The sequence below is a fragment of the Aphelocoma coerulescens genome, chromosome 8, assembly GCF_041296385.1.
Source record: "Aphelocoma coerulescens isolate FSJ_1873_10779 chromosome 8, UR_Acoe_1.0, whole genome shotgun sequence".
Taxonomy (NCBI): Eukaryota; Metazoa; Chordata; class Aves; order Passeriformes; family Corvidae; genus Aphelocoma; species Aphelocoma coerulescens.
Window position 1 is genome coordinate 7,394,582 of NC_091022.1, and position 27,755 is coordinate 7,422,336.

General features: G+C 46.4%; 2 protein-coding genes across 3 annotated transcripts in view; both read right to left on the reverse strand.

The window, feature by feature from the left end:
- The window catches only part of RXRG (retinoid X receptor gamma), a 37,211-nt gene extending 31,149 nt beyond the window's left edge, over window positions 1-6,062 (reverse strand). Inside the window, exon 1 of the mRNA XM_069022840.1 lies at window positions 5,904-6,062. Coding sequence (XP_068878941.1) covers window positions 5,904-6,000 — 97 coding nt within the window. The 5' untranslated portion in view covers window positions 6,001-6,062. The remainder of the gene's footprint in view (window positions 1-5,903) is intronic.
- An 11,544-nt stretch (window positions 6,063-17,606) lies between these two features.
- SELE (selectin E) lies at window positions 17,607-25,719 on the reverse strand. Of its 2 annotated transcripts, XM_069022619.1 has the most exons (14): window positions 25,513-25,719; window positions 25,165-25,241; window positions 24,336-24,722; window positions 23,478-23,585; window positions 23,173-23,358; window positions 22,372-22,557; window positions 22,076-22,261; window positions 21,324-21,509; window positions 21,028-21,213; window positions 20,582-20,767; window positions 19,510-19,617; window positions 19,199-19,220; window positions 19,017-19,088; window positions 17,607-18,659 (listed from the first exon to the last, which is right to left on the reverse strand). In XM_069022619.1, exons 2-13 carry the CDS (start codon window positions 25,199-25,201, stop codon window positions 19,031-19,033), a joined length of 1,836 nt encoding a protein of 611 aa, XP_068878720.1. In that variant the 5' UTR covers window positions 25,202-25,241; window positions 25,513-25,719; the 3' UTR covers window positions 17,607-18,659; window positions 19,017-19,030. The 2 variants fall into 2 exon arrangements, with proteins under 2 accessions (XP_068878720.1, XP_068878719.1); XM_069022618.1 differs by lacking the exons at window positions 17,607-18,659; window positions 19,017-19,088; window positions 19,199-19,220 and having other exon boundaries at window positions 19,272-19,617.
- Between the last annotated feature and the right edge of the window lie 2,036 nt (window positions 25,720-27,755).

Consider the following 27,755-nt stretch of genomic DNA (forward strand, 5'->3'; position numbering starts at 1 on the left):
CAAGCCCCGAAGATCAGCTTCTCCACAGAGCTGTCTCCTCTACTAGTCAGACATATCCCAGCTGAAAAATCTGGAGCCCAGTCCCTTTTCAGGCCTTAAGTTTTCCAGACCAGCAGCACACCCCCAAAGGCTGATAAATTCGCCAGTCCTGGGGCACAGTCCCAGGGTCTGTCCTGATCGTTGCAGACTGGCACTTCCCATCAGATAGTTCCCAAGCACAGTTTGGGAGTCAGCACAGGCCAAGGGATGTTCCCACTGGGAACTCTGGACATTTGAGAGCCAAGCCATATCCTCACAAATCAGTCTCCACGACTCATTTAATTATTGAGGCTTTTAAATCACACCTATCTACTAAATCTTGCAGCCCTGGCACCTAAAATCCAGGGCAGCAAGGACCCAACACTTCAAGCATGCCATAAACTGTGCAAGATACATCCCTCAGTGTCCCAAGTATTTCCCTGAATCTGCCTGGGCATCTGTGCCTGGTGGGAAGATTTCCAGAAAGGCTGCTCCCCCAAAACATGGGCTACCTCAAGATCCCACAAGCAGAGCAGACCCAGGAAACATGTTTACATGCTGTGTTTTGGCACACATAACCTCCCACCTAGGATGACCCAGCAGCAAGGGAAGAGGAGTATTGATGAACCTGTGGTTGGGTGAAATGGAAGAGCTAAAAGAATCAAGGGCCTCCAACAGACACACCTCTCTGACAAACAAAACAATCCCATTTGGAATACCCAAGAGCAGTCCTGGTGCCTTTTCCTGGATGGAAACCAAGCTATCTGTGTGGCCTGGCTCCCAGAACACCAAGCAAGGAGACCCAAAAGCAGAATCTCAGTCAGTGTTCTCCACCTCTCCCAATCCTCTAGGAATTTGCATCTTTCTGTGCATTCCCATCACCTCCAGGAAAGAATCTCCCAGAACCTCCTCCATCATCTGTAACCCTCCTTGGAGAAGAGCCTTGCTTGTGTCTCTGATGAGCACCTTACATAGCCACTCCCTCGGAGCAGCCACATTCCTGGCCTTTGCAACAAGTCAGCAGTAAGAAAAAAGCCATTTACATCTGACACCATGTGTGTGGCAGTAGGTGGGGCCAGGGCTGCCCGAGAACAGCCAGGCAAGGGCCAGATGTGCTCTGCAGGGATATCTGTGCAGATATCATCACAGATTTGGGGCAGCCAGTCCTGGACCCACAGGGTTAGCAGTGATGGAAGATGGTGAGCAGTTCAGGGCAGAGGCTGCTGGAGGAAGGACACTCAAACACACTCTGCTCTTATCTTCCCTGGAAGCATCCATCATTTTCAAGATGGATTGACCTTTGACTTGGCTCTGCTTTTTACATCCAGGACAAGCTCTCACCTGGCCCACACAGCTCTGACCTACCCCAAGTCCCAGCCTGCACACAGAGGGCAAATAAATAAATTCACAGATCCAGGTTCAAACCCCAGCATCCCTTTTTCAGCCTGGAGAGGAAGGCAGGGAGGATGCTTGACGTGAGATGTGATGTGACCACTCCCTGCCATCCCAGTGAAGGGCTCCCCGGCCACCTGCCCCATCCCCTGCTGAGCAGGCACAGCCACCCCCGGGGCACGTGCGGCCCTGTGCGTGCGGCTGGTGACGGATGGCTCCCCGGCCAGCACATCAGCCCTCCCCACGGGCTGGGGCTCTGCACGAGATTTCTGTCAGGGGCAGGGAGCATCGCCCAGCACAGACACGGGGCTGAGCTCTCCCAGCTCCCTCTCCCCGTGGGTCAGCAGCGCTCAGACGTGTGTGATGTGGAGTTAAGTCTAACCACGGTGGGACAAGCCACTTAGCATCTCAAATGTTCAAGGTGCTGGTGCAACTGTGGAGGGGTCTGTGCTGCCCAGTTGGTGATTTGCCAGGAAACAGGTCTGAAAATGCACCCCCCCCCCCCCCCTCCTTCAGCAGGACTCAGTGCCCTGTTTCACCACCCAGAGCATTAGGAGGGGGAAGTATTCACACGCTCCAGGATCACTCTTGGCTTCTGTGGTCACATGTCCCTAAGAAAACCCACCCGAGATCACGTGTCAGGCCCAGCCTGCCTGCAAGCTGCCATCCCCCAAATGCAACCCCATATCCTGGCCTGAAAACCTGCCCCAGGCACCCTGCTGTCCCCTCCTCGCCTCGTGTATGCCTTTAACAGTTTGCTGGATTACCCATTGCAACTAAAATAACAAAGCTACAAAAGAAGAGGGCAAACAGACGCGATATTCTGTAGCAATTAGGGCTAAACAGGGGAACAGGGAGGAGGGAATGAATGGACAATGGGGAGGGCAGGGACATGGCGGCCCGGGCCCCGACAGGCTGGGCACGAACTGTCCTCAAGAGGCCGCGTCCAAGCCAGGGAGCAGCGAGCTGTACGTAAGGAAAGCAGGGAGATGAAAAGGGTTATTTAAACAAGCACGGGGCAGTTCCCACAGGGCCTCCCTGTCCGCTTGGCTTCATCACAGAGTGTCCAGGGAAGAGCGGCTCCCGCTTTCCCCCCTCTCCGAACCCTTTCAGGTGGCGGGGGGACGCTGGCAAGCTGCGGTGGGGTCCGCTTAGAAAGGAAGGAATCCATTAATCTCTCTGGTAATTACTGCCACATATGGATTTGCACAATTACACTTCGTTAATTGGTTATTACAGGCAAGCCAGACTGATTGGGCAGAACGGCTGAGCTTTAACCCCTTCATTGCCTGCAGGGCCGGCGAGCCATTGAGGCAGCCTTCCTCCCAAAACAGTGCTATATCTTCCTGTAACCCTGCTGGCTCCTATGCAAAGGACCAGGAAGCACAGCTCTCAGCACCCAGACAAGACACCTTTTCTCTCATGCCTTCCTTTCGACTGGGGATCCCAAAGAAATGGACCCAAGGGGAAAGGAGTGAGCCTGCACCTCAAAACAGCCAAACTCCCCAGGCAACTTCATCTGCTCTGGGTTTGCAGCAGACGCACCATGTACTCCCCAGGGTGCTGAGGGATGGCAGACTCAGATTCTGTTTGTTTTTAGAAGGAGGCTGAGATTCCTTGTGCACTTCGGCTTTGTGCCCTCAAGCCTAGCAGGGCTAGTGCCAACAACAGAAGAATCCACCCCTGAGTAGGTCTCAGTATCTGAACTCAGCTTCTCCTACAAGATTTGCAGTGTAATGCTTTTCTTCCTTCAAACACTGAAAACAGAGGATTTACTCTAGTAATAAATACATATATAACCACAGTAATATAAGCTATAACAAAACGTACAAATAAAGCCATTGTAAAACTCCTGACAGCATAGGACTTCTGCCAGTTGAGAGTGGAGGCAGCCTGGCCTCCCCACAATGAAGCCGTCACCTCTGCCACCCCTCACAGGTAGATAATGGACTATCCAAAACCTGGCCCCAAAATGTCTTGTTCAGGATCCAGCAATGTTTCTGGAGAAAATTCAGAAGAGGCATGCCATGGTGAGAGCAATTTCTGCCAGAACTGTATCAAAGGCTTTCCACTAAGAAACTGTAACAAGAAAGGAAATAAGAGCTTTGCAAAAACCCCACAGGGCAGAAGGGCTCATCTGACAAGAGAGCTGTGCTCAGCAACCACCGACGTCAAGGACAGAACAGGCACTGGCATCCTGGTCCTTCAGAGCTGCTGCACTGCCCCTTGGTCACAGGAGAGGAACCTGCTCCAGACAGCTTCTGTCTCTCCCTTTCCCAAGGGCAGCCCAGCGAGGCAGTGCCTTCTGGACAGCGGGATATTGCTTAGCCCAGGTGAGGGCCTTACAGGGCCAGGCATCACATCAGGCACATGGTGAAGGCTTTCAGCTCAGCTTCTGAATCATCCCAGCAAGCTACTGCAGCAGGAGCAAGGAAAGAAACCAAACAAGATCACAGGATAAGAGAGATCTAATTCCAAACCACCCTCTAGCCTCATCCTGTGGGTAAAAAAGCCCTTGGGACTTTAGCTGAAGCAGAAAATATCTCCAACAAACACATTCCCACCCTTTCCTCTACTGCTGTCACTGCAGTGATGCCTTCTACAACACTCTAGGTCTAGTCTAGGAGTAACCTCCTTCTCATTAGCTAATTAAAGTGCTTTTACTGTTCCTTCTCCAGTGCAAGGAGTAGCTCAGCAATAAAAGTCTTCTCCCTCAGAGGTCACTGGTGTTACATAAAAGTTGCAGTAGGAGTTGTTCCTGTTGTTCCAGTCACCTGTGATTTCCCAGCTCCCTGACTTCACACAGACATTTCTTTCTCATGCAAAAGCCAGCTCCAAGCTCACTGTCTGAAGGGGACCATGGTAAAGGCAGCATCTCCCAGCTCCCCGCAAGTGTTTTCAGGTGTGCGTGAGCTTGTCTCTGAGGAGGGAAAGGCAGGCCAGCCCAGGAAAGGTTGCAGACCTCTCCGCTAAACCAACTGCCTCTATAACGTTCAGAATGAACCTTCAGAGCTGTCAAAGGGAAGATTGGGCAGAACCTGCAACTGGGCTTAAAAAGGTCAGCTGGGAAAAGTCAGGATGGGAAGGACGCTCACTTTATTGACAGACGCAGAGTGGAAGGGGCCAGCCTGTGAGTACCTGCAACTGGTTTGGGCAGCACATGCTAGACTTCATCTCTGGGCTCTGCTGGCTGCAGCTGGTGACAAATCCTCTGTGGATCACTTCCAGACAGCAGGGTATGGGGTCTAAGCCTGAAACTGAGACTGAGGCTGAGCACCAGACAGGGATCTTGTACAGCCTTCCTTCATCCTGAGGGGTGAAATAGGCTGGCAGGATGAGAGCCTTTGTGGCTCTCATGACAGTTTTTTAGAGCTTAGAGACAAGAATATAATTTTGTCTCTGTCCTTTTCTTACACACCTGCCCAACACAGATTGGTTTTGATTCCCAGAGTTCAGAACCGGTGCAAAGGTTACTTTGCATCTGACTGGATCAATTCCAGCATTGTGCTACTGATATATAGGAATCAGGCAAATAGTGTACCTGCTGATGCTAATTAAACTTGATATTATATGGATATGTGACATATTTACTAATAAAGCAGCAAGAGAGGTAGCTGGTTTATATTTTGTGTGACTTGGAAATATATAAAGGCAAGTAAATACATTCCTTTTGGTCAGAATATTGATACACATATACTGCAAAAAGCTCACATGCAGCAGAGGTGGTGAAACACATTGAATCAGGTCAAAACCCAAACCAGGTTCAAAGGGATCTGAAATTAATTAGGCCATTAAGACAGTTTTCCAGTGGAATTCTCTCTCTCTCTCTCTCTCTCTGTACATACACACACATATTTAATATATTTGACAAAATCAATATTTATCTAGGGTGAGGTTCAGTTTTGAGTGAACCATCACTTTGTTAAAAGTATTATTCTTGTGGAAAACCCTTGACTAGCTCTACGGGTAACTTCCACCTGTTCTTTTTTAATCTTTATGAGCTGATCCCCAGAACTCCTTTAGTAGAAGCCATCAATAAATATAGTATCCCCTTCCACACCCCAAACACTTTTCTTTCCCTCCGTTGTGGGAAGAAAGCACAGACTCACAGGTCTAGAAGAAGCACAGAGGAACACAAGCTCAACTTGCCCATCTTCCTGCCCCAAATCAGACCAAAGACCTTCAAGAACAGAGCTGCCACCTCCTTCCCCAGTCCATCTGTCCCATCACACCTCCACCATTCCCGTTAAATAGCTTTTCCCAGTGTCTAAACTCTCCTGCAGTGGAGAGTGCATCACAGTGTTATGAGAGTTTCTTTCCAAAACCTGCACCCAAATTGAAGTCCCATAAAGTCTGTTCAGTTGGCACTGATGGCTAAAGGAGCAGCATGCTCAGGAGGCTGGGCACACCCCACATTTCTTGGCAATGCTCACAGTGGTGTCCCATGCAGCCTCCCAGCCCACAGCTGAGCCCAGGGTCAGGGCAGGACTTACAGAAGCGAGGGAAGGATCCCATCTCCAGGGAATAAGGAGCCTGTGTGCCCGGCTGCATTTCCAATCTGCGTCCTGTCTCTTCAGCAGACTCAACCATGAAGGGAGGTTTGGGATCAGCTCTCTCAGTGGCTCTGGGCTGTTGGAGAAAGAAAGGAATATTTACATATTACAGAGCAGCATCTTCACAATCTGTCCTAAGTTACAAATTTACCTCCCAGACCTTGACCGGGGCTGGGGTTTCCTGTGTTTGCTCTTCAGGCTCCTGTCTCTTTGGAAAGCGGGAGATGTTGCAATGCCAGGGGGAGGGCAGGGGAGGGCTGGCTGCACGGGCTGCCTGGGAAAGGCCCTGCCACACAAAGTAGTCTGTCCGCAGTGGCTCTGCTGAGAAAGTGTCTCCTGGAAGCAACTTCTCTTCTAATCCCAGCTCCTAAAGGAACAAAACCAAGCAAACAACTGCCATCCATCCAGTCTGAGCATCTGTCTCAGTTCTGCTTTCCTCCTTCTCTCTGCCAGTTGACTTTTTTTCTCATCTGCACCAGCTCTGTCTGGTAACAAACATCAAGAAGGTGGCAGTGTTAGCCTCATCACCACTGGATTCCAGTGGAGACCAAGCATAGCTGGTTTTGTCTCACTGAAGCTGTCTGAGGACGTTGGGAGCAGGTGTGAAGGTAGCAATGTCCTGTACACATTCCTGGGCAGTGTCCCTAGCTCTTGCAGGTGACCTGGACAGACCCTTGTCTCCAGAAGGCTTTCAGAAAACAACCAGCCTGTGCTGTGACCGGTTTTTCTGGTGCTGAAGTTAGAGCCCCTGGCTTTGTTCCTGTGCTTATCTCTGTTACATTCTCTAACCATGCATAGACATCTTCCCTCATGTTTGGATTTTGCCAGTCCTGGTGGAGAAGAGCTACAAGCAAACAGCATTCCTCTCCCCTGTCTGAACTGATAATCTTGGTATCTCATCTCCTTTGGGCTCCCCTTCAGGCTGTGTCAACACCGCCGGGGTTGTGAAGGGCAAGATTAATCTGCCTCCACTGCCCCATCCTGTACACTGTGTGCTGCCCAGCCCAGCACAACTCCACCAAGAATTCCTCTGGGGTGTGAGTCAGATGTTCGAGGGGTTTTTAATCACCTCCCTCTGCAAGATTTCTCCACATTTACAGCAACAAAATATACAGGCCCCAAAGTGCAGAGTGGTCTCAAGACATTGCCTTCCAGAGACTTTCAGGATTTAGAACCTCTGCACTGCTGAGAGCAGCAGCCAGAACATTGCCAAAGCCAAGCTGGGCCACACAGTCCCTTCCACATCAGTGCCAAGTGCCAGGACATCTACAGGAGAAGCAGCCACAGGGAATCCAGGCATGCAGAGCTAGCAAGGGTGACAAATTGCTGGTTTGATTTTGTTAGCATTTTCAGGAAATTCTTAATCCAAAACTGCCACAAATTCCTCAAATTCAAGTTCTCATGAATCTGAAACCCTGCAGGGTAGTCTGGATTGAAGCCAGGAGGTGAGAGAAGACACTCGTCTTTAGGAACCATAGAAGTCCAGTGTGCTCTGTCAGCCACAATCATTGCCCCTCTTACGTCCTTGCACTGCTGTGGGTAAGATGGATCCAAACTCTTTCTTTTCTTTCTTTTTTTTTTTTTTTTTTTTGTTTTGTTTTGTTTTGTTTTGTTTTGTTTTACCCAGGAAGGGCTGCCCAGCAGTCAGATCTCTACTCAGGGACTCCAGATCCCCTCAAACCTGCCAGTTACCTTTTAGATGCACTCAGGCTTGCCTCCCCAGTGCCCAAAACAGCAAGTTTTCTGTGCCCTGAGCTGTGGTGCTCAGATCCCTCTTCCCATCCCTTTCCCTTTCTCAGACCTAACATATTACAGCATCTGCCAGAGCATGGAGCCACTCCAGAAATGAATCTCCAGTGTGACATGGCACAGCTTTAATTACACAACAGGAGCCATAAGAAAGGCTGCGAAACATGGCTCTCTCAAAATCTTAAATCTCCACTTTATGTGGCTGCGAGCAGAAGTAGCAGGACATGAACTCTCCAGGCAGACAAAAGAGCTGAATCAATGTCCTGTTGATACAGTCCAGCAAAACAAACTAATGATGGACAGGACTGCAGGTTTTTGTGTGTGAGGGAAGGATTTACAGTGATACCAAAGGAATTATTTCAGCCCCATGGTGACAATACCCACCCACCCTCTTCCTTATTATATTTTATTGATCTTGCCCTAAATACATGTGGCTGGAGGAAATGATGCATAAATTACTAACAAGTTAATTTCTTGCTTCGACACAGACTCACAACAGCCGTTTGAAGGGGAACCAGGAAAGACAATGTGTGAAAGGATAAAGGCAATGAGACAAGCTTGGATGTAGTAATCCCATGTAAATGATTATTGCTGCAACTAATGTAATCTAATAATGAAGAATTTACACCAGATGTCCCCCAGAATATGCCAGGCAGGCTCAGGATTCAACAGTGGATCCATTTCTAAGGAAACCTTGTTAGGAGGCAAAAAAATGCTGCTGTATGTTCATCAAATGAGAGGTTGTAGACCTTTACAGCCAGAGTGGTAACAAAAGCCTGCCTTGCAAAGCTTCCTGGAAGGGTGTTCAGCAGGTCTGATTGTCCTTTTGTTTTCAGCTGAAATTTAAGGTGTTGGATTTGGCCTATAAAGCTTCTAACAGTCTCAGAGCAGCCTGTTTCAGGGCTGACACCAGGATCTCCCCTATCTCTCTCTGGAACTCAGAGGGAGCTTCTGGGACATCAGTCTCCAGGACAGGTAAATAGAAAATGGAGAATCACTCCTTTTTATTTGTTTTGAACTTAAATCCCTTCAATTCTCTCAAATACATTCTTAAAACAGTGCTCCATCCCTGTCTTGGACATCCCTGTCCATGAGACACCCCATACATCCCTTTCCTTCTCACAAGCTGCAGCTTATGGGGACACCACGTAGCAGGGAAAAGGAAATCAGAGAGCTCTGCACCAGAGGAATATCATGGGTATACGCAGGATGCTGCAGAATGAGATTGGCTTCACCTTGGTTCCTGCTATTTAGAAGTCCATTTTGCAGCAGGCAGCTGAGCACAGGCCTGGCAGAGCACTGCTGGCCACCCAGGTCTTCATGAAGACCTGAACTAGACCGAACTTGTTGCCCAAAGAGCAGACCAGGGTTGGGAAGATTTGTTGTTCCAGATCCAGCACTGATTGAATGCTCTTCTAGCCCAGGGCAGCGCTACCAGACAGGCACTGATTTCCATGGCGTGTTTGGCAATCAGCCAAACCAGGACCCAACATCCACACTTCCTCTTCATTCAAAAACCACCACGAGCTTAGTGTAAAAACGGTCAGAAACCACAGTTTTTACTCTCCCTCCTTGCCTCTATTGCTTATTCATCACCTCTTTGAAGGTATTTTGTACATGTATTCCAAACACCTCTTCCAGCTGCACTTTGGGATTTGAACTGCTGTTCATAATTCCTCTTTAGTAACCACTGTTATTTAAGGAGGTCTGTGGGATGAGGGGGGAAGGGAAGCTTTAGCAAGATCCAGATCCACTAAAACACAAACCACTACATTCAACTTGAAAGATTTGTTTAAGCCCCGTTAACTTAATTGGGACTTTGTTCATTGGTTGTTCTTGCAGAAGACCCAGAGATCTCCGCAGTGAACACGTGTGACACCAGCACTGAGTTGTGGGGACTGTATGAACATGGTGTGATTGTATCAAAATTGCATTCCCTGTGCTTCTCCTGTGATTCTCCTGTGTCAGGTAGTTGGATAGTGGAGCCTGCTTGTCTGTTGAGATCTATTTCACAGGGACTCTTTGATCCGAGCCTCTGTGCTGCTGGTCTGTTCTAGCAGGCACATAGCTGCTCCAAAGGACTTTGCAAACAATAACACAAACATAGCTGCACTTAGGACTTGCAAACCTTGATTTTAGCCAGGTTGTGTGTCAGGCATCACCATGCCTAGAAATTACTTGCAAACAGGACCAAAGATCAGGCCTAATTTTAGTAAGCCTTTAGGCTCTGCATCCCGTGACTGTGCTTGCTTTGATGAAACACAATCACAGGATGAAAGAAAGCAAAAACCCAGCTGGCACCCGCTGGGAGGGCGGGGAGAGAGAATCTGGCAGACAGGAGGTTCCTACGGAGATTGCCAACACTACTACACGTCTGTTTTGCTTTTTTGGGCAGCATGGTGAATCCAAAGGTGATAAACATTTGGCTTGGCTGGCCAGACAAGATGTGCCTGCATCAGACACTGCACTCTCTCTCTCTCACTGGCATCTCTGCATCTCTCAAGGCAGCTCCTTCTGCTGTGCTTCACGTATCCAGCCCTTGAGTTTCAGCAAGGATTGAGGCTCTGCTGGACTGAAGCACATCAGTGGGAATAGCTGTTCCCTTGCAAAGAGCCGGCTGGCTGGCTGGGCTGCTCACTACCAGACATCTGGACAGCCAATTTCACATTTCAGTTTGCAGCACAACACAAGAATTTTTCTTAGAGAATATCTTTGAACCTCAGGAAACGTAGTTTAGTATTTTTAGGACAACAGCTTTATTTACAACTCAGTGCCATGGAAAGACAAATGTTTAACTAAACTGGGAATGACTTGTTTCTCCAAATACTTTCAGTGAGGAAGAGTGACTCAAGTAAAAAAACACTGCTGTTGTCTGAGCAACAAAAGAGGTTACTAAAAACTCCTGACTACCCTTTCTCTAGGTCTGAAGTCATGAAGAAAGTGCTACAGCCCAGCTGTGCTCTTTAACCAAAGAGCATTTGGTGTTCTTTTTGCACCAGTCAGGACACAGTTTCTTTCTATAAATACCCAGTGGTTTCACGGTGCCATCGAACTTGCAGGTGAGCTGCCTCAATACATTTATCAGCTGACCACCTGCAGCCTGAGTGACTCACTGCCCTGCAGCAGCAATCAGCGAGTCACCTCCTCTGACAGAGGGCAGGCTGACGAGCCACACCACTGGGCTGTGATAACCCTCCTGAGCTTTCCAAACTCATTCCTTGCCCCCACTCTCTCTCCAGAGAAGCCCACAGCATCTCATTGGAGGGGTGGGCTGCAAAGAACCTGCACCCTGCGCCCACCAGCTGGGCTTTATGGAGGTGGTCTGTCCTGCAAGGCCCCCTGTGGAATGAAAGGGGCTGCTGAGAGCATTACTGTGTCTGCTCTCTATCACAGGGAATGGTGCTTGCCTGCACGGAAACCACACTAGGAAAACATGCAGACCTTTGTGGAAGCTACAGCAATTAAGGTTAATTAAGAGCTGGGGCAGGCCCATATGTTTTCTGATCTGTTGTTTTTCAGGTCCCCTATTGCACCTGTTCCCTCAGCATCCAAACACCCTGAAGGCTTAGGTTTTCCTGCTCCAGACATGGGAACAGAAGGATGGCTGTCCCAGATCAGAGCAAAGGCCTGTTTGGCCTCCTATCCAGCAGCAGAAAGAGAAGGCAGGAGGGACATGTCATTTCCCTGGTATAGCTCCTCTGCTCTTCCTGGGAAGGTCCCAGAGCTCTCCTCTAAGGAGTTCAGTATCATTCTGTCACCATCCCTGGAGGTATTTACAAAACATGTAGATGTGGCACTTGGGGACATGGTTTAGTAGGAGTTGGCACCCAAACCCCTGGGGTTGCTTGGAACATCCTTTCAGACATTGGGTGCCACTGCAGTGGGATCCACCCAGGTTCCTGTCAGAGCCCCTGCTCATTGCACAGGGTGCACAGCACCAGCCTCCACCTGCAGTATAACTCAGTGTGAGACAGCTTGAAGTAGACTCTCAGGGCTCTTCAAATCCTGTTTCCTAGGATCCTCTGACAAGTTCTTTCCTCAGGTGTAAGCTCAAGAAGAAACCTGCTCTTCAGAGTTAAATTTTGCTTATTGAAAAATCTAGGGGAGCCCATGTTCCTAAAACGTCTCCAGATGGTTTATCCTTGCACAGTGCATTACTCTAAGGCAGAATCACTTTCTAGAGCTTCATGGAAGTAGAGTATCTGCTGTTTGCAACCATCTCCATTTCCCCTGATCATGCAGAAACATGAATAAAGTGCTTTTAAAGTGCATGGAGTCTCCATCACCCATTTCTGCCACAAAAAGGCTGACCTGCAAGACTTTCTCCCCCTTAGAACACAGGGAAAGATGTTGTGAGGTTTTGTTCACCATTTAATGGGCCAAGAACCAAAATGTGCCCTGTGTGTGTTCTAAGAAACAGGAAGCAAAAGTGACAAAACAAAAGCATTGACTGATTATTGTGAGTGTGTGTGTGTGTGTGTGTGTGTGTGTGTGTGTGTTATTAGCTTTGTCTGGCAGCATTTGAAACACTTTTTTCAGTGCCTAAAGGAACCACTGCTGAATTTAATGCAGCCAAACTGGACAAATAGCAGTCTGGAGAAAATGGGGATCTATGTCTGATTTCTTTTCAGAAATCAGATTAGTTATGTGATTTCCATGAGCCAAAAACTTGTAAGTAGTTGCAGTTACTTTACAAGATATGTTGTATGTCTGGTATATTTTAAAAATGCAGATTTTTAACTCAGTTGTAGGAAAGGCATGGATTAGAAGACAGAATAGAAGAACCTCTGCTGCATCTGGTTGTTTCCATGGGTTGCATTGATCAAATGTGATCTGCTGTGAAGTAGCAGAGATCTTCTCCATTCTCTGACAGTGATCCAGCAGCTCCTAGCTCACCTGAAGAGCTTTCCTCTGCTGCCTTCAGGAGCCATCCACATCAGACTCCAGTCTGGGAAGAGCCTGTGACAGACAGCATACCCTGCTCTTCATCCAGGACCAACTTGGGATCCCTGGTACCAACTGAGACAAGGGAGGAGGACAAGGAAATACAGTGAGGACTGAACAGGGCCCTTTCTCTCTGTCTTAGGATAGGACTTTCCAGGACAACCCCCATTGTCTTTCTGCTCAAACTGTATCATTTCCCCATGGGATATCTTGGTTGTTCATGTAATGTCAGCATTCCACCATGTCTGATTTTCATGTTATCTGGATCGTTTGCACTGACACAAGATGAGGTGTCATACATGAAATCCCTATTTGTGCTTGGTCTTTGCATATTAAGTGCTTTAATTAATTAATTTTGAGTTAAATATTTTTAAATTGAATGTTAAAATTAACCCATCAGCCCAGGTACAAAAATCAAGTTCCATTATCAGTGTTTTCAATTGTTCAAAGTAGTTTATTAAGACAGTTGCACCCTTCCCAGTTAAAAATTCCCCAGTTAAAAATTCCCAACTTAATGCTCCCTTTTCAAACTTCAAACCACCTGTACACCATAAGAGTTATCTTTCCTGTGTTTACTGTATACTTTTACAAGTGTTTTAAGATGTGTTGGATGTATTTTAATACTTTTTTTTTGGTGTTTTTACTTGTACTTTGGTTCCAAGGCAAATTCCAAAAACCCCAGTTCTAACAGCCAGCAGCTATTTTTAGCCCCATAGCCATTACCCTGTAGGCAAGCTCCATGGCAACCTGAATTTTAATGAAGGCATTGTAGGACCCTTATCTCAACTAATACCACCCCTCTGACAACGACGAGCCATTGGTGGACGGAGATGATCTGTCAAAGGGAAAGCACCAATCACTTTAAACCGAAGGGGTGGGCTGTGGGCGGGCTGTGGGCAGAGCAAAGGCACTATAAAAAAATGAGGCAGCCAGCAACACGCCCTCTTTTTTCCCTGCAGGCCAGCTGTGGTGGACATCAGTGCTGGGAAAGCCCTACTCCTATTAAGGAGCCTTTAGTAATTTTTTTGCTTTTGGACCAGCCAAAAGCCAGCCTAGCACTGCAAGTCCTTTTTCTCTACCTGAGGTTCAGTGCTGTTTTATCCAGAAGATCTAAAATCCCTGCGCTCCTGGGGCATAGCATCTATCGAGCCATAGGATCCCAAATTTTTATATTTTTCTAATTTCTGTAATTTTTCCATTTTTCCGTTTTCAATAAATTATTTTAATTTTTTTTTTAACTAAGAGCTGTCTCATTTCTCACAGAGGTAAAGTGGGGACATCACTTTCTCATGTTGGGCAGGCTCTGCTATATTTTCCCTTTGGTTTGGGCCAGGCTGAGCTTGATTTCCCAAGATCCTGACATGAATACCTCCTGCCTGATTGCAGCCCCTCCTTTCCCAGAAATCATCCTATGGAATAAGCCCTGAACAAAATGTTTCCTATGTCCCCTTTAGCCCTTTTCCTTCCACCCAGGTGGTCTATGGCCCAAGGCCTGCTCCAGAAGACATGAATTCAGTGTGATTCCCTCATCCTGCCCACTCAGAGGCTGTCAAAAGCCAAAAATGACAGCATTGGAGTGCCAGAAGCAAGCAAGTCACCTGCAATCTCACACCTGCCATCGCTGCTTTCATGGCAGCTGGCAAGGCGAGAAGTTGATGAAGGTCCCACTTGGCCCGGGCTGAAAGTCAAGGCAACTGTTGGGCTTTTCAGGGAATGTCCTTCCCTGAAGTAGGAAGGCAGGTAGAAAACCTGCTGGCAGCTGCCTGGGGGCATCTGCTGCCTTGCTTAGGAAGCATTTTTGCTTTTTGCACGCTGTCCTGTTCTTGGCAGCAGCTTTCCTGAGCTGGAAAAAGCATTGGCCATCATCAGCACTTTCTGGGCTGCAGATTTCTTTCTGTGATTTCAGATTTCTCTCTGGCTGAGCTGTACTGGCCAAGTCTGCGTCCCTTCTAAGTGAGATTTAATAGTGCCAGGTGAGTAGCGAAAACCATCCAGCAGGTTTTGACTCCGCTGGTCAAATCTAACCTGCAGTTTTGATTGTTTCTTCCTACAGGTGTGCAGGAGAGAGGCCATAAACCAGGCTCGGGAGCTCCACAGGACAACTGTGCAGATGCTGTGACAGGCTGGGCTCTGGTACCTGCCTTTCTGCCCTCCACCAAGCTCCTGTTGCCCAGTATCAACAGGAGCCTGTCCTGTCTGTCGCTGGACAAGCCCAGGCTGTAGTTCTCATTTGATGTGAGTTATGGTTCCCAGGGAGCAGCAAACTTGTGGACTTCTCTGTCCCTGACCAAGAGCTCATCACAACAACTTGCTCCTCTATGTCTGTGGACTGAAGACCCCTCACCAAATACCCACCACCAGCTGCACATGAGCAGCATGCTCAAGCCAAAGGAAAGGAGCCAGCCCCTTGCAAGAACCAGAGGAATCTAAACAGCAGCAAGACTCAGGACAGAAACCAGACTCACAGAGGCCTGAGTACGTTGCATTGCACAGACACTGTGTTTTGCAGGCTGGCCTCCGGGTCCTAATATCCTCTGACAGCTCCCAGAGCAGGAGCCGAGCAGGTTTTAGCAATTGGATCATGACACCAACTCCTGCGGGAGCTGCTGCTCCAGAGTCCCCATTGCCAGGCCTCAGCAAGGCACGCAAGGATCTGCAAGGATGTGCAACCTCCGGTGTTTGGAGCAGTGACTTATCTTCACAAGAGAAATACTGGCCAAATGCTGGGTCCTGTCCACTCCTTAAAAACTGGAATTTTGGAAGGCAGCTTCAGCCAGGCCCTGGTAAATGACCACTTGTTTGATGGCTAATTGCTTATGAAAACAGAAGGTACAAATCCAATCTGTGCAGGTCTTACACTGTCCATATCACCAAAGCCCACAGAAACACTCACCCCAAATCAAACACTGCCTGTCTGAGTGAAATTTTGTTTCCAAGTCCCCTTCTGTCAGACTGCAGAAGTAAAAAAGCTGAAGCCACCCTGGGTAGCTGGGTTCATCAGGAATGTGTTAAGTTACGCTACCAATTCCATCCTCTTGCCAAGCAGCAAACACACAGAGCCGTGAAAGGACATGCGTGCCTTCCAGTTAATGTCACCTTCACAGCTTCCATAGGTCACAGCACAAGCAGACATCCACACCAAAATAAGATGCCAGGCAGAACACAGATCCCATTCTGAACAATGCCACGGGCCCAGGGAAAGCTAATGAATTTAAGGGAAGTGGAACAACAGGAAATAAGGAAAGTCCCTCCAGCAAAGGTCCTGTGGCCCATTCAGTGGTCACTCAGCACTGCATACAGAGAAGTGACACAATGGAGTGACTAAAGGACTGCCTGGCAGCCGGCATTCCCGTGGTCATTGTTGCCAGCATGGGAACTGCACAGATAGCAAACAAGAGCTGTGTTCCCAGACACTGGCAGAGACACATCCACTACAAATAAAACGACTTCCTGAAGCTCCTCAAGGCCTGGACACATCATGCCATCATAACTGGTAAATCATATCCTGAGGCAGGAAAAACTGTGCCAGGAGGGGATAAAGAACCAAGAAACCTGGATGAGCAAAGGCTAGGTTTTTGCCTGTGTCCTGGACTAACATTAATTATGAGGATAGACGTAACCTGAGAGTCACTGCAAAAAAAGGAGATCCCCTTTAGAGAGTCTTTGCCTGGCCTAGGGGATATATGGGAGAAGTAGAGGATGAATCCCACTCAAATGTGATCTCACTAGAAGAGCATTGCCCCTAGAAGTCACAAGGCTTGGAGAAAGAGATGGGATAATTTTATAGTCTCTTTTCTGGAAATAAAGCCCCTTTAAGATCCCAGGGAAAACAGCTAGAAGCACCAGCTCTGGTCAGGAAAGGAGGAGCTGGACTGCCCTGGGCAGCAGGATGGGAGGCATGCTGGATAAGCAGCTCTCTCCAGAGGATGCTACACACAGGCCATGCGTGTAGAGGACAACAACAAGGACAGGCCAGGGATCCATGTGGTGGTTTAGCTCTCAAAACAGCTCCTGCAGGGATTCAGAGCAGGGCATTCCGGGCTAATCTCTGCGTCCCCTCAGGGAACCTGAGGATTACTGCTCTGCATCTGCTCACAGGGTTGGGCCCCACCTTGTCAAGGCAGTGGAAGCACTGACAGCCACTCTCAGTTCTTTACTCGGTTTGGGCTCTGTCCCCTGTGGTGCAGCACCTCTAAACTGACTCCCTCACTCACAGGCCTGATGGCTTCTCGTGAACCTTGGCTGGGTTTGTCAGCAAGGGCAGGCTCCATCTACAAAGGCAACATCTACAGAGCTACAGTGCAGCTTCCTTGGTCATCTCAGGGGCTGGCAAAGGGCAACCACAGGAGTGTCTGACCACCACTGGTACCTACCCAGCAGCTGCCATGGCTGAGTCTTTGGCTGCAGCCCAGGCCAGGGTGGGAGTGGAGGTCCTTGGACAGGAGTCGGCACTATCCCCAGAGCTGTGCTTTCAACTGTAGCCCATGCTAACTCTTTCAACTTCTCAGCAGAAAGGGCTGCAAAAACCTGGATGGGCTGAGGGGTTTGTGCTGTAACTTATGCACCAAGATCACCGACTTGCTTCTCTTTCTGCTCTTCTCTCTCTCCTGCACCTGCCTGCCAGAGCTCACTGCTGGCCCAGGCACCTTCACGGGACACACCGTTGAGCCTTCCTCCTCCCTTTCGGAACTGGGGATGGTGGTTTGGCATGAGCTCTGGCTGTCCTAGTCCCAGGCAGTCAGCTCCATCTGCTGGCTGCTCTGTCCTTGCCTGCTATGGAAACATGGAAAGCTCCACTAAGGGACAGTCTTGCTTTTAGCCAGTTCTCTCCCTACACTCACATTCTGCTGTTGAAGCCACAAGTCACAGGGCTGACCCAAATAATTTAAATGAGTCACATTTACAAATAGGGAGTATTACATTGAAAACATTTTATTAAACACTGTTACAAATAGGACAATGCATATCAGGTTAAATGAGAGGTTTTTAATTTAGAGTCATAACTTAAACATAAATTAAAAGAGACTCTCATTTGAAGACTTCTAATGGCTCAAAAAATCATATTTTCCATACATAAATATACAAATCTCAGTCTTCCATTCCATTCATAAACATTATGCAGGCATGCAATCCTTACAAACACCTCCTATTTATTTTAAAATAAATTCTGATCAATTGATCAACGGCCACAGACCTACTCAAGAAAAAGTATTTTACAATACATGTACAGTTAAGAGCACAGAAATATCCACAGTAAAAGCTGCACAAATAAATATGTATGTATATACAAATAAATACATATGTATGTATTACAGTACATAATCCCACAGGGATGAGATAATTTCAGATCTACCTGCTGTGTTCAGAAACCAGAGTATTTTGTGTAAGCACTATGATTCCTAGTGCTGTTATAGTTAAAATAAAGGTATCTATGTTTTCTGGGATAAGCAGCAGAAACCCAAATAATTGCCCATATCACTACAACCATATCTATTGACTGGGGCATCTTATAATAAACTGACTTCCACAAACCAGATCAATAGTTTCAAAGCTGTTCAGTGAATATTTTTTCATCCTGATGATCCTGTTTCTGCAAGCATAACCGCTCTGACTCCAGAGAAGACACCTCCAGCAGTGTAGTAAGTGATGTGAAATAATGCATGTCTTCACCTCACCTCGGTACCTTTCAGTGGAGCAGAGGAGGAACCAGCCCCCTCTTTAGGCAGCAGTGCACTACTTGCCCACCATCTGGACAGGAGATGGCAAGCTCCCAGTTAGGATAACTACATGACTCAGTGTAGGCAGGATTTGGCCAGAAGGCCAGAGCTTTACTCTCTGCTTTTCTTCAATGGAAATACCAGACAGCTTGAGTTCAAAATTTCTGAGTCATACACAAGGTCAATCTTCTTGTCAGCAAGAGGTAAAAACATCTGGACAGCTGCTGATTTGCATGCAGTTTCATTCTTCAGAAATCTGAGACGTAAGGGAAGGTGGCTTCAATTCCTGCAGAGAGAACAAAATTCGTCTATAAATCAGAAAACTGGCATAGATTTGTATTTGCTCTCACTTCAGAGGAATTTTGTATGCAGCAGGTAGCAGAACTGCATAAAAGTGCTCCTAATACTATATGCAGCTGGACAGAATGCTAAGCACAGTCATCTTTAAGGAGCTGAACAACTATTTCTAAAGCAATAAATCCATCAGTCTTGTTAGGTACTTCGATGCAATGCCAAGATACACTAGGTATCCCAAAGCATATATTGCTATGTCAGCAATTGTATAGCAATTAGCAGCTCTGATTGATTGCTTGCGTGATTAAAAGCAAGAGAATTTGTGAGTGAAGACATCACATGTGCTTACCTGAAACACCTGAATTAGACATTCTCACCAGCACTTTGGAAACTACCTTCACTGGCTGTTTCCTGCCAGTTCCTATAAAACAAAAGTGAGAATTACTTTAATGACAACAGGTTTATATCAAGTGGATTTTAGCAAAGTGATGGCAGTGTTTTTTTCATGTTGCTTTTTGAGACACAACTTACCTGTAAGGAATAAATTTCTTTGCTGCAAGAAGAATAAGAAAAAGTATTAGCATTTCAAGAGAAAAGCCCTAATTCTTGTTGTCTAAATATTTGGGGATTACTACTTTTTTTCTTTTTCAGATGTTCATCCAAAAGCCCAACATGGCATATATGGACGGTTCTTGAAAATAATTTTGGTATTTAACTAAGTATTGGAATTACCACTTTTTCGAAAAGCAAGATATAGGGCTTTGGAGGTTTTGAGGTTTTTCCCTCCACTGAAAATTTTTCAGGAAGGTCAATAAACCAGTGGACCCAGACCAACTGCTCACCTTTTCTCCGGAAGCGCCTTGCAAGCCAAAGGAGGAATGATGCTGTGGACAGCAGAGAGGCAGAAGTGGCTGCTATGCCCACAGAGATGTAGCTGGCTTGGTCAGAGGCTGAAAGGATGAAAAGGTTTCAGTGAGATCAAGGGGCATATGTGGTCTTTGAAGCCCTCTCTACTTCTTCCCTTTCCTCACGCTCTTCAAGAGGCATCAGAACTGCAGCTTGTAACACTTAAGTTTTCTCTCAGTGAAACAGGGCAGCTCCTGTACACAAGGTAAAAATTACCCCACCCGTTGCCAAAGCAATGGCAAGGCAAGAAACTCCCCACACCAGGGTCTGTCTCTAACCTCCAGCCTTGCACAGCAATTTGTGCTCCTCTTATTTTTCATGTTGCAGTTCATATTTTAACTCCCTGTGTGCTATCTTCCTCTTTGAGCAACCCTGCTGAGATTAAATTGTTCAAGGTTCTAAATTCTGCTCAAGCAAATGAAAGTGGAATTGAGCTTTTAGGACCTCAAGCAAAAGCATTCCAGGCAGGCCAGGGATGTTCCAGCTGAGGGCAGTGGCAGAGCTCTTACTGCCTTGAATGAGAAGGCAAGGCTGAGCTTTCTGTCCTTTGAAATTACAGCCTCAGAGAAAAGCTCTGTGAGGTCTTTTGGCTGAGGAGTTCATCCAAGAAACTATCACACCAAATTAAAAAACCTATAAAATTTTCCTCTCAGAAACAGACTCATGAATGCAGATTTCCCCACAAGGTTGTTTCTCTAGAAAAGCTTTTGTCTCTATTCACATGAATAAAGCTCAACAAGGAAAATACTTTGTTTAAAAACCAAGCAAAAAGAACTGAAATCAAGTTGCAGCTTTTGGTTTTGGATAAGAAATCAACATTTTCCACCAAGATCTTTTAGGATTTTCCCCCTCTTCTATTTTCAGACATACCGAGTGATTTTGTTGAGCTTTTGAATCCATGGACTTCACTACGTGTTCTAGCTCACTGGTTGGTATTACCACCCTTCCATACCTCATCTGACTAGAAACCCAGTGGCACTTCTCTGTGGCTGGTCACAGGCAAAATACCTTCACATGTGGGCAGGCTGGCACTCCAGTTTCCTGAATGGCTGCACTCAAGAACACGAGAGCCATTGAGACGCCATCCTTCAAGGCAGCTGAAGTGGCAGGAGGTGTTGTATGTGAAGATCCCAGCCCCCTGGGAGCAATCCATAGAGCCTTTCTCAGGAGAGCTCAGTGGTTCACACTGTATGACTGAAACACAAAAAGAAATGGTTGAGTCACTAACGACTTTCCTATCTTTGGCCCTATTTTTTGCCCTGGTATATGTACAATTTATTTTCAAGTTAATTTGACTTTGGGATGGGAGCAGCTCAGAGCCACGAGCAGGCATTTCTAAGGCACAGCTGAAAACATGGGAACACAGAGTTTAGTTTGGAGCCAGGACCCTATAGGAATGTGGATTTCTGTGTGTTGCCCAGTGACCAGAAAACTGCAATTTCCAACAGTCTTACCTTTGCATTTTGGCACTGGCTCTGACCACTGTCCCTGTGCCGTGCACTCAGTGCTGGATGGCCCATCCAGGACATATCCCTCACTGCACTGGAAATCACAACGGGAGCCAGAGGTGAGGTCTGCAGGAGCATGGTCACAGGTCACAGAGCCTTCAGCTGGCCATGGGATAGCCTCACACCTCACAGCTGCAACACAAGGAGCACAACAGCAATCAGCACAGATGCTTCAGGAGAACAACACAATGGCAATGCTGACAGCCCTGAGGGCTCCGGTGAGCAGGGATAAGGAAAGGTACCTGCACAGGCTGGCTGCTGCCTGTCCCAGGCCCCAGAAGACCCACACTGCAGTGTAGCTGGTCCTGTCAGGGTAAATCCTTCCTCACAGGTGAACTCACAGGTGGTACCCCAGGTGTGCTGCACAGAGGGATGGGAGCAGTTCACAGCTCCATGGACAGGCATTTCCAAGGCAGGACAGGTCACAGCTGAAAGGCACAAAGGACAACACAGAGCTTAGCTTGGAGTAGGTCAAGATAAACACTCTTCCAGGAGCTGGCAAGAAGACCTACCCTACCTGGAGCTGTCCCCTACAGAGCCATCATACCTCCATTCAGACCTAGCAGTGTCTCAGAAACAGTGATTTCAGGAGGTTGCACAGTGCAGCCAGAGCCCTTAAATATGCACCTAAAGCATTCAAGTTATCCTGGGAATAGCTCCAGATTACTCTCCACCCTGAACTGCATAAACAGACACTGGCTCACATTTGTGGTTTAGGGAATAAAGAACCCTTGTCAGAACACTCCCCTCTAAAAGTGTGTTATTGTGTGTGTTGGGGACACTGCCCCAGAGTGTTGTTTGTCACCCTGCATTGCTGTTTCCTTGCTAATACAAAAGGCTAAATGACCCCACCTTGAGATCAGCTTATGAAAAGTGCTATAAACATGGTGGGGATGAATGTTACTCTTTGATTATACTGGATTGAGAAAGTCTCTTCAGCTTCTTCAAGCTACTCTGAGCTTTGATTGATGGTTTCCAACCCAGCAAGCCTTACCTTTGCATTTTGGCACTGGCTCTGACCACTGTCCCTGTGCCGTGCACTCAGTGCTGGATGGCCCATCCAGGACATATCCCTCACTGCACTGGAAATCACAACGGGAGCCAGAGGTGAGGTCTGCAGGAGCATGGTCACAGGTCACAGAGCCTTCAGCTGGCCATGGGATAGCCTCACACCTCACAGCTGCAACACAAGGAGCACAACAGCAATCAGCACAGATGCTTCAGGAGAACAACACAATGGCAATGCTGACAGCCCTGAGGGCTCCGGTGAGCAGGGATAAGGAAAGGTACCTGCACAGGCTGGCTGCTGCCTGTCCCAGGCCCCAGAAGACCCACACTGCAGTGTAGCTGGTCCTGTCAGGGTAAATCCTTCCTCACAGGTGAACTCACAGGTGGTACCCCAGGTGTGCTGCACAGAGGGATGGGAGCAGTTCACAGCTCCATGGACAGGCATTTCCAAGGCAGGACAGGTCACAGCTGAAAGGCACAAAGGACAACACAGAGCTTAGCTTGCAACAAACCATAGAAAATTTTTTTCTTTTCTGATACTTAGCAATACACCCACTAAACAGGAGCAACTTTAGAAAGGGGTCTACTATGCCACCATCTCAGAAAGCAGATAGAAGGGGAAATATCTCAAAATGGGAAACTGGCTCTTAAGGCAAGACTGCTAATTCATATGCAGCTCATGACAGCAACTATCTACAATCCAAAATTTCCCTATTTTGACTGCTGCTGGGTGATGTTTGAGGCTTTAACTTGATTAGAAAAGTAGCTCATTCTGAGCCAAACACCTCAAAAAATAATTCCTACAGTCAGGAGTAACTGGCCTGTTGAGAGCAGTCTCACAGCTAGGTCATCTCAATTCCCTGTTCCCACCTAAGAGTTGGAAAAGTCTTTCCCTACAAGGAACAAGGCCAGAACATTCATCCTACTCATTTCACCTCCTCAGGAACAGAGACCTGTATGCTGAAATGAAATAGCACCTACACCACATAATTAGTTACAAAGGAATTGGCCAAACTTCCATCTGTACCTACTGCCAGAGCAGCACTGAGGTTTACAGGGCTATGTACAATGCAGAAAGCTCACCTTTGCATGCTGCAAGGGGGGCAGACCAGACCCCAGAGGAGGTACAGTGAACAGACTCCAGTGCAGTCAGCTCATAGCCCTCCTCACACTGAACTGTGCAGGACGAGTTGTAGCGGAAGCTCCCCAATGGATGGTGGCACTCCAGGCTCCCATGATCAGGTTTCTTTAGTGGATCACAACTCTTAACTTCAAAGAAGCACAAGAAGGTACACAGTCAGTCTCTTTGGCTGAGCAGGTAAACCAAGAAGCAAAACTGAACACTAGCTAGCATGAGTTGGTCAAGAAGCAGGATGAAGTAATCTTACCAAACTCGCATTCAGGCCCATAGAACCCAGGGTTGCAATGGCAGGTGTGATTGTTGATGGTCTCTATGCATTCTCCACGGCCACTGCAGAGAGATGGGTTGCAAGAAGCTGAAAAAAAAAATACAGCAAATTATGAAAGAATCAACAACAGCTACTAATGAAACCTGGCTAGCACTTTGTTTATCTTTCTGACACTAAACAAGCCCTTTGTATAGAAAAAGAAAATTGAAGGGTTTGGTACTTAGGATTATCCTGTCATTTCACAGAATTTCTGAAATCCACACTTTTTACAGACTAGCTCACAGTAAAAGGATTGAGCTGGCTGGAAACTCCAAGACCGCTTGTTCTGAGGTAAATATTAGCAATATTTAAAATGCAAAAGGAACAATAAAAATCCTCAACAGGTACATTATTCATTAACTCACCACAGCTCTAATTTGGCTGATATTTGACTGATCTTTTTTTTTCATAACTTGCATTAGCCACTTCTACACAAAGCATTTAATCTAATCCAGTGGTCTATAGCCAGCAGACAGATGCTTCCAAAAGGGCAATTCTTAACTTGCTAGAGCCACTTGAGAGAGGGATGGAAGTTACCATCTGAAAGAGCCTGCTTCTCTCCTCTGATTATAGAGAAAGTCTGCTGATTTGCCCCTAAAAGGATGCAAAATATTCTGGGAGCTAAAAGGTGAGATTAATCCAAATCTTAGAACAAGGACAACCTCAACCCCGTAAGTAAGCATAAGTGTACAAGTGCTTACAGGGTCAGGTAGCTGATATGTAAGATGAAGTTAACTCATCCCAGCCACCACCTCATCTCCACAGGGACACACTGGAATGACCTTTATCACATCATACCTGTGTAGCACAAAGCGACCTTCTTTTTCTCACACTGCTCATCATTCCATTTGCCGTCATCCTTCCCTCTTTTGATGTAGATCTCAACGCAGTCCTCGTTGTTCCCTTTGCCATTTGGCTCACCTGAAGCCCAGTTTCTTGCTTCTTCTGTCAGTTCTTTGTTAGTTCCAGTCCAGGTCCATACATCATTAATTTTTCTGATTCCAATCCAGTAGTAACCCGGATTGAAGGGTAAGAAGCCATTGAGGTGCTTGATTTCCTCCTTATTCTGGATGGCAACCAGGTTAGTGTACTTCTTTCTGCACCACAGCTCTGCTTCCCTGTAGGTCATGTTTGTGTCTGAATAATGGTATGTCCACCCATTCACCCCCTGAAGTACTGTAAGTCCTAGAATAAAAATATATCCAAAAGTTGGTGTCTGACTTCTCCCCTCCTCTCTCCCTAGAAGAGGACATATAAAGCTCTATAAATACTGCAAACTTGTCAGTATCTGAAACTGCATAAAAACTAGTGGCAATTATTTTACAAAAAATCACCTGGCAAACTTCAAATCAGGCAAGTCAGCTTCAAGTACAGGGACTTCAGCCTGTGAAACTATGTCTGATCACACAAAGCTTTGAGACTTCACAGCAGACTGTACGAGCCAATTATGGCTTTGACAGGCAAGCAGGAAAAACGTGCCATTGCATCCAGAGGTGTTTCTGTGTGAACACAGCCTCAGATTAATTAGGGCAGGTTCAAAAATTCTGTTTGATGCTGAGCTCAAAGAGAACAGTCACACTAATATTGCTATCCAACTAGTTTTCTACACAGAGAAATACATACTTACCATAGGCAAGAAGAGATAGGAACTGCAAGCAAATCATGTTTTCTGAGTTTTCTCTTCTCTATCTTTTAAGCAGATGGCTGTGAGAAATCAAAGGAACATGTTTGTAAAAAAAAAAAAATAGTGAGCTGTCAAAATTCCATATAGACTACTGTCCATGCAATTTTTGCTACATACTTTTAAACAAGACTTAAGTAGGATTTCGACTTCTAGGAAATGATTAATTTTAAAACAGTTTTTAATATCAAGATCCTTTAAAATGCAAACAACTTTTAAGGAACCTGAGCACAGCTGTCCCATTCACCTTTAGCTGAGCAGTGAAACAGAATAGCAGAGTCCATTTCTACTCACAGTTTGTAGCTGCAGTGTCCAGGTGACAGAATTCCTCTGCGCTGTTTCCCAGAGATTGCTTTCTGTGGCTAAGTGGATGAACTCAGTCTTGAAAATCAAGTTCAGCTCCAAGTGTCTGGACTCTGTAATGCTCTGCCTTTTATTCCCTCAACTAGCCTCTCCTCCACTGGACGGGAAATTCCACGTGGAAAAAAATTTCTTGGAAAATCCCAGGATCTGGCCCTCCCACACGTCAAGACGGACGTTTCCTCTTGCCAGATCAACCCTCCCAGAAAGACACACTGTGCTGAAAAACTGCCAAGTGCCACATCACGAACTTTTACTGACAAAAACACACAATTACAGGATATCAAGGATGAGGACGATGGTTAGCTCGAATTAATTGCATGAATAAGCAGATTCCAATTTTTCACCTGACATAATGTTTTGCAGCAAGGAGGTGTTAGTTCTTCCAGTATCTCAGTAGGAAAGGCACCAACACTCAAAGCTGGTTAACTAAGTTTGAGTAAAAATGGAAACTGCAGCATTGGACAAGCCCTTCCTTGTGGATCTCAGCAGTGCAGAGCTCTCATTTTGGTCAGGTTTGCCAGTCCCAGGATTGCTGGAACTTTTCTACAGCCCTGCTCACAATACAGGTTCATCAGTCACTTGTAGCAGTCAAGCTTGAAACATGCACCTTGCTTTGAAGAGTCCCTTGCACCATATTCTTCAATGTTGTGATCTCAATAGAGTTACAGCTCCTGAACAGGTGCATATAATATTTCAGGTGGACAAGACAATACACTAGGAATTGACACACATTTATTGTGTATACCCTGGTTAATTATACTACTGCATAAAGCTTCACCATTATGGATGGGGTTTAATGAGGCTGAACGTGCAAAGGACTCAACAAGGGTTGTCAGCAATAGGGGGCCACAGGGTAGCACCCACTTAACATCTGTAAAGCATAGTTAGACTTTATACAGTGCATGTTGGAGCTCTAATTTTGAAGCCTCAACCTGTTCTTACAGAATAAAAATCAGTGGGTTCTGGATTCCAAGCTAATATCAACTGGTATCACCCAATTCTTTCACAAATAAACTAAAAAGAATTGTCAGGTAGCCAAAGATCTCTGCCCATCAAAGAAATCATCTCAGAAAAGGGCAAAGAATAAAGAGTATGTTCTAAACCAACTTCAGTTACTAACAAATCATGAGAGTTGACTAGAAATTGCAACAAAGTCCTAGAAAGCAAGTCAAAGTTAGTTACTGAAGGGAGTGAGCATTAAAAACAACACACTGAATATTTGTAGGGAGAGGAGCACTTTCTAGCAGGCGTGAACTAGCAAAGCTGGAAACACAAATGGACAATCAAGAAACTCTGGAAAGCTAAGGTTAGCTTTTGGCTGGCCTGGCCAAGATTTGCTTAGAAGAACCAGACTTCCCGAGGCTTCCAGGCAGCATCAGATCAGGACTGCTGTTTATTTAGCCTCAAACTGGGAATGAAAACACTTCCTGTTTGCCAGCCCTTCTCTGTTAGAAGGATTTACCATCTCAAGAACACAAACAGAAGCTGATATTTTAATGTACCTGATCAGCACATTATGCAGCAGGGCCTGATTTCACAGGGGTTCTGTAAACATTATTCTACTAACGTTAATCAGTCTTGATAGGGCAGGTTTTTTTTGTTTGTATGTTTTTGTTGTTGGTTTTTTGTTTGTTTGTTTGTTTTTTTTTTTGATCAGCTGTTATACCTGTATGCACAGAAAAATTATAGACAACTCCAGGACAGTTTTTATGCTCCCAGGGGCCAAGAGGCAGAAAACCCTATGTCTTTTCTGGAGATTCTCTTTTCCAAGTCATTTAATGAGCTTCCTACTGGTAAGCGCTCATCCTTGTCATGGCAGAAACTCTGAAGAAAGCTTTGAGGAAACTCTATCAGAGTTCCTTTGCTAATGGAATCTCCGGAGGAAGGAATAGCTTACTTAATAATTTACAGTAGGCTTCCTTTGCAGGGGCTGTCTGAGACCTCTTGTCTGCAGCAGATAAAGAAACCTCCAGAAAAAATAACAAAACACCAAAGCCTGCAAGCAATATGCTTGTGAAAACTCCAGCCAAAAAAAAAGACTGCTTCTTTTTGTTGGCTGTATTCCCTTATGCATCATTGACATGGGGCTCTTTTTGGTTTTTCCCAGGGAATTCTGCTATCCACTGACTATATTCTTATTTCCGTGTAAGGTACTGGAAGATGAAAGCAAAATT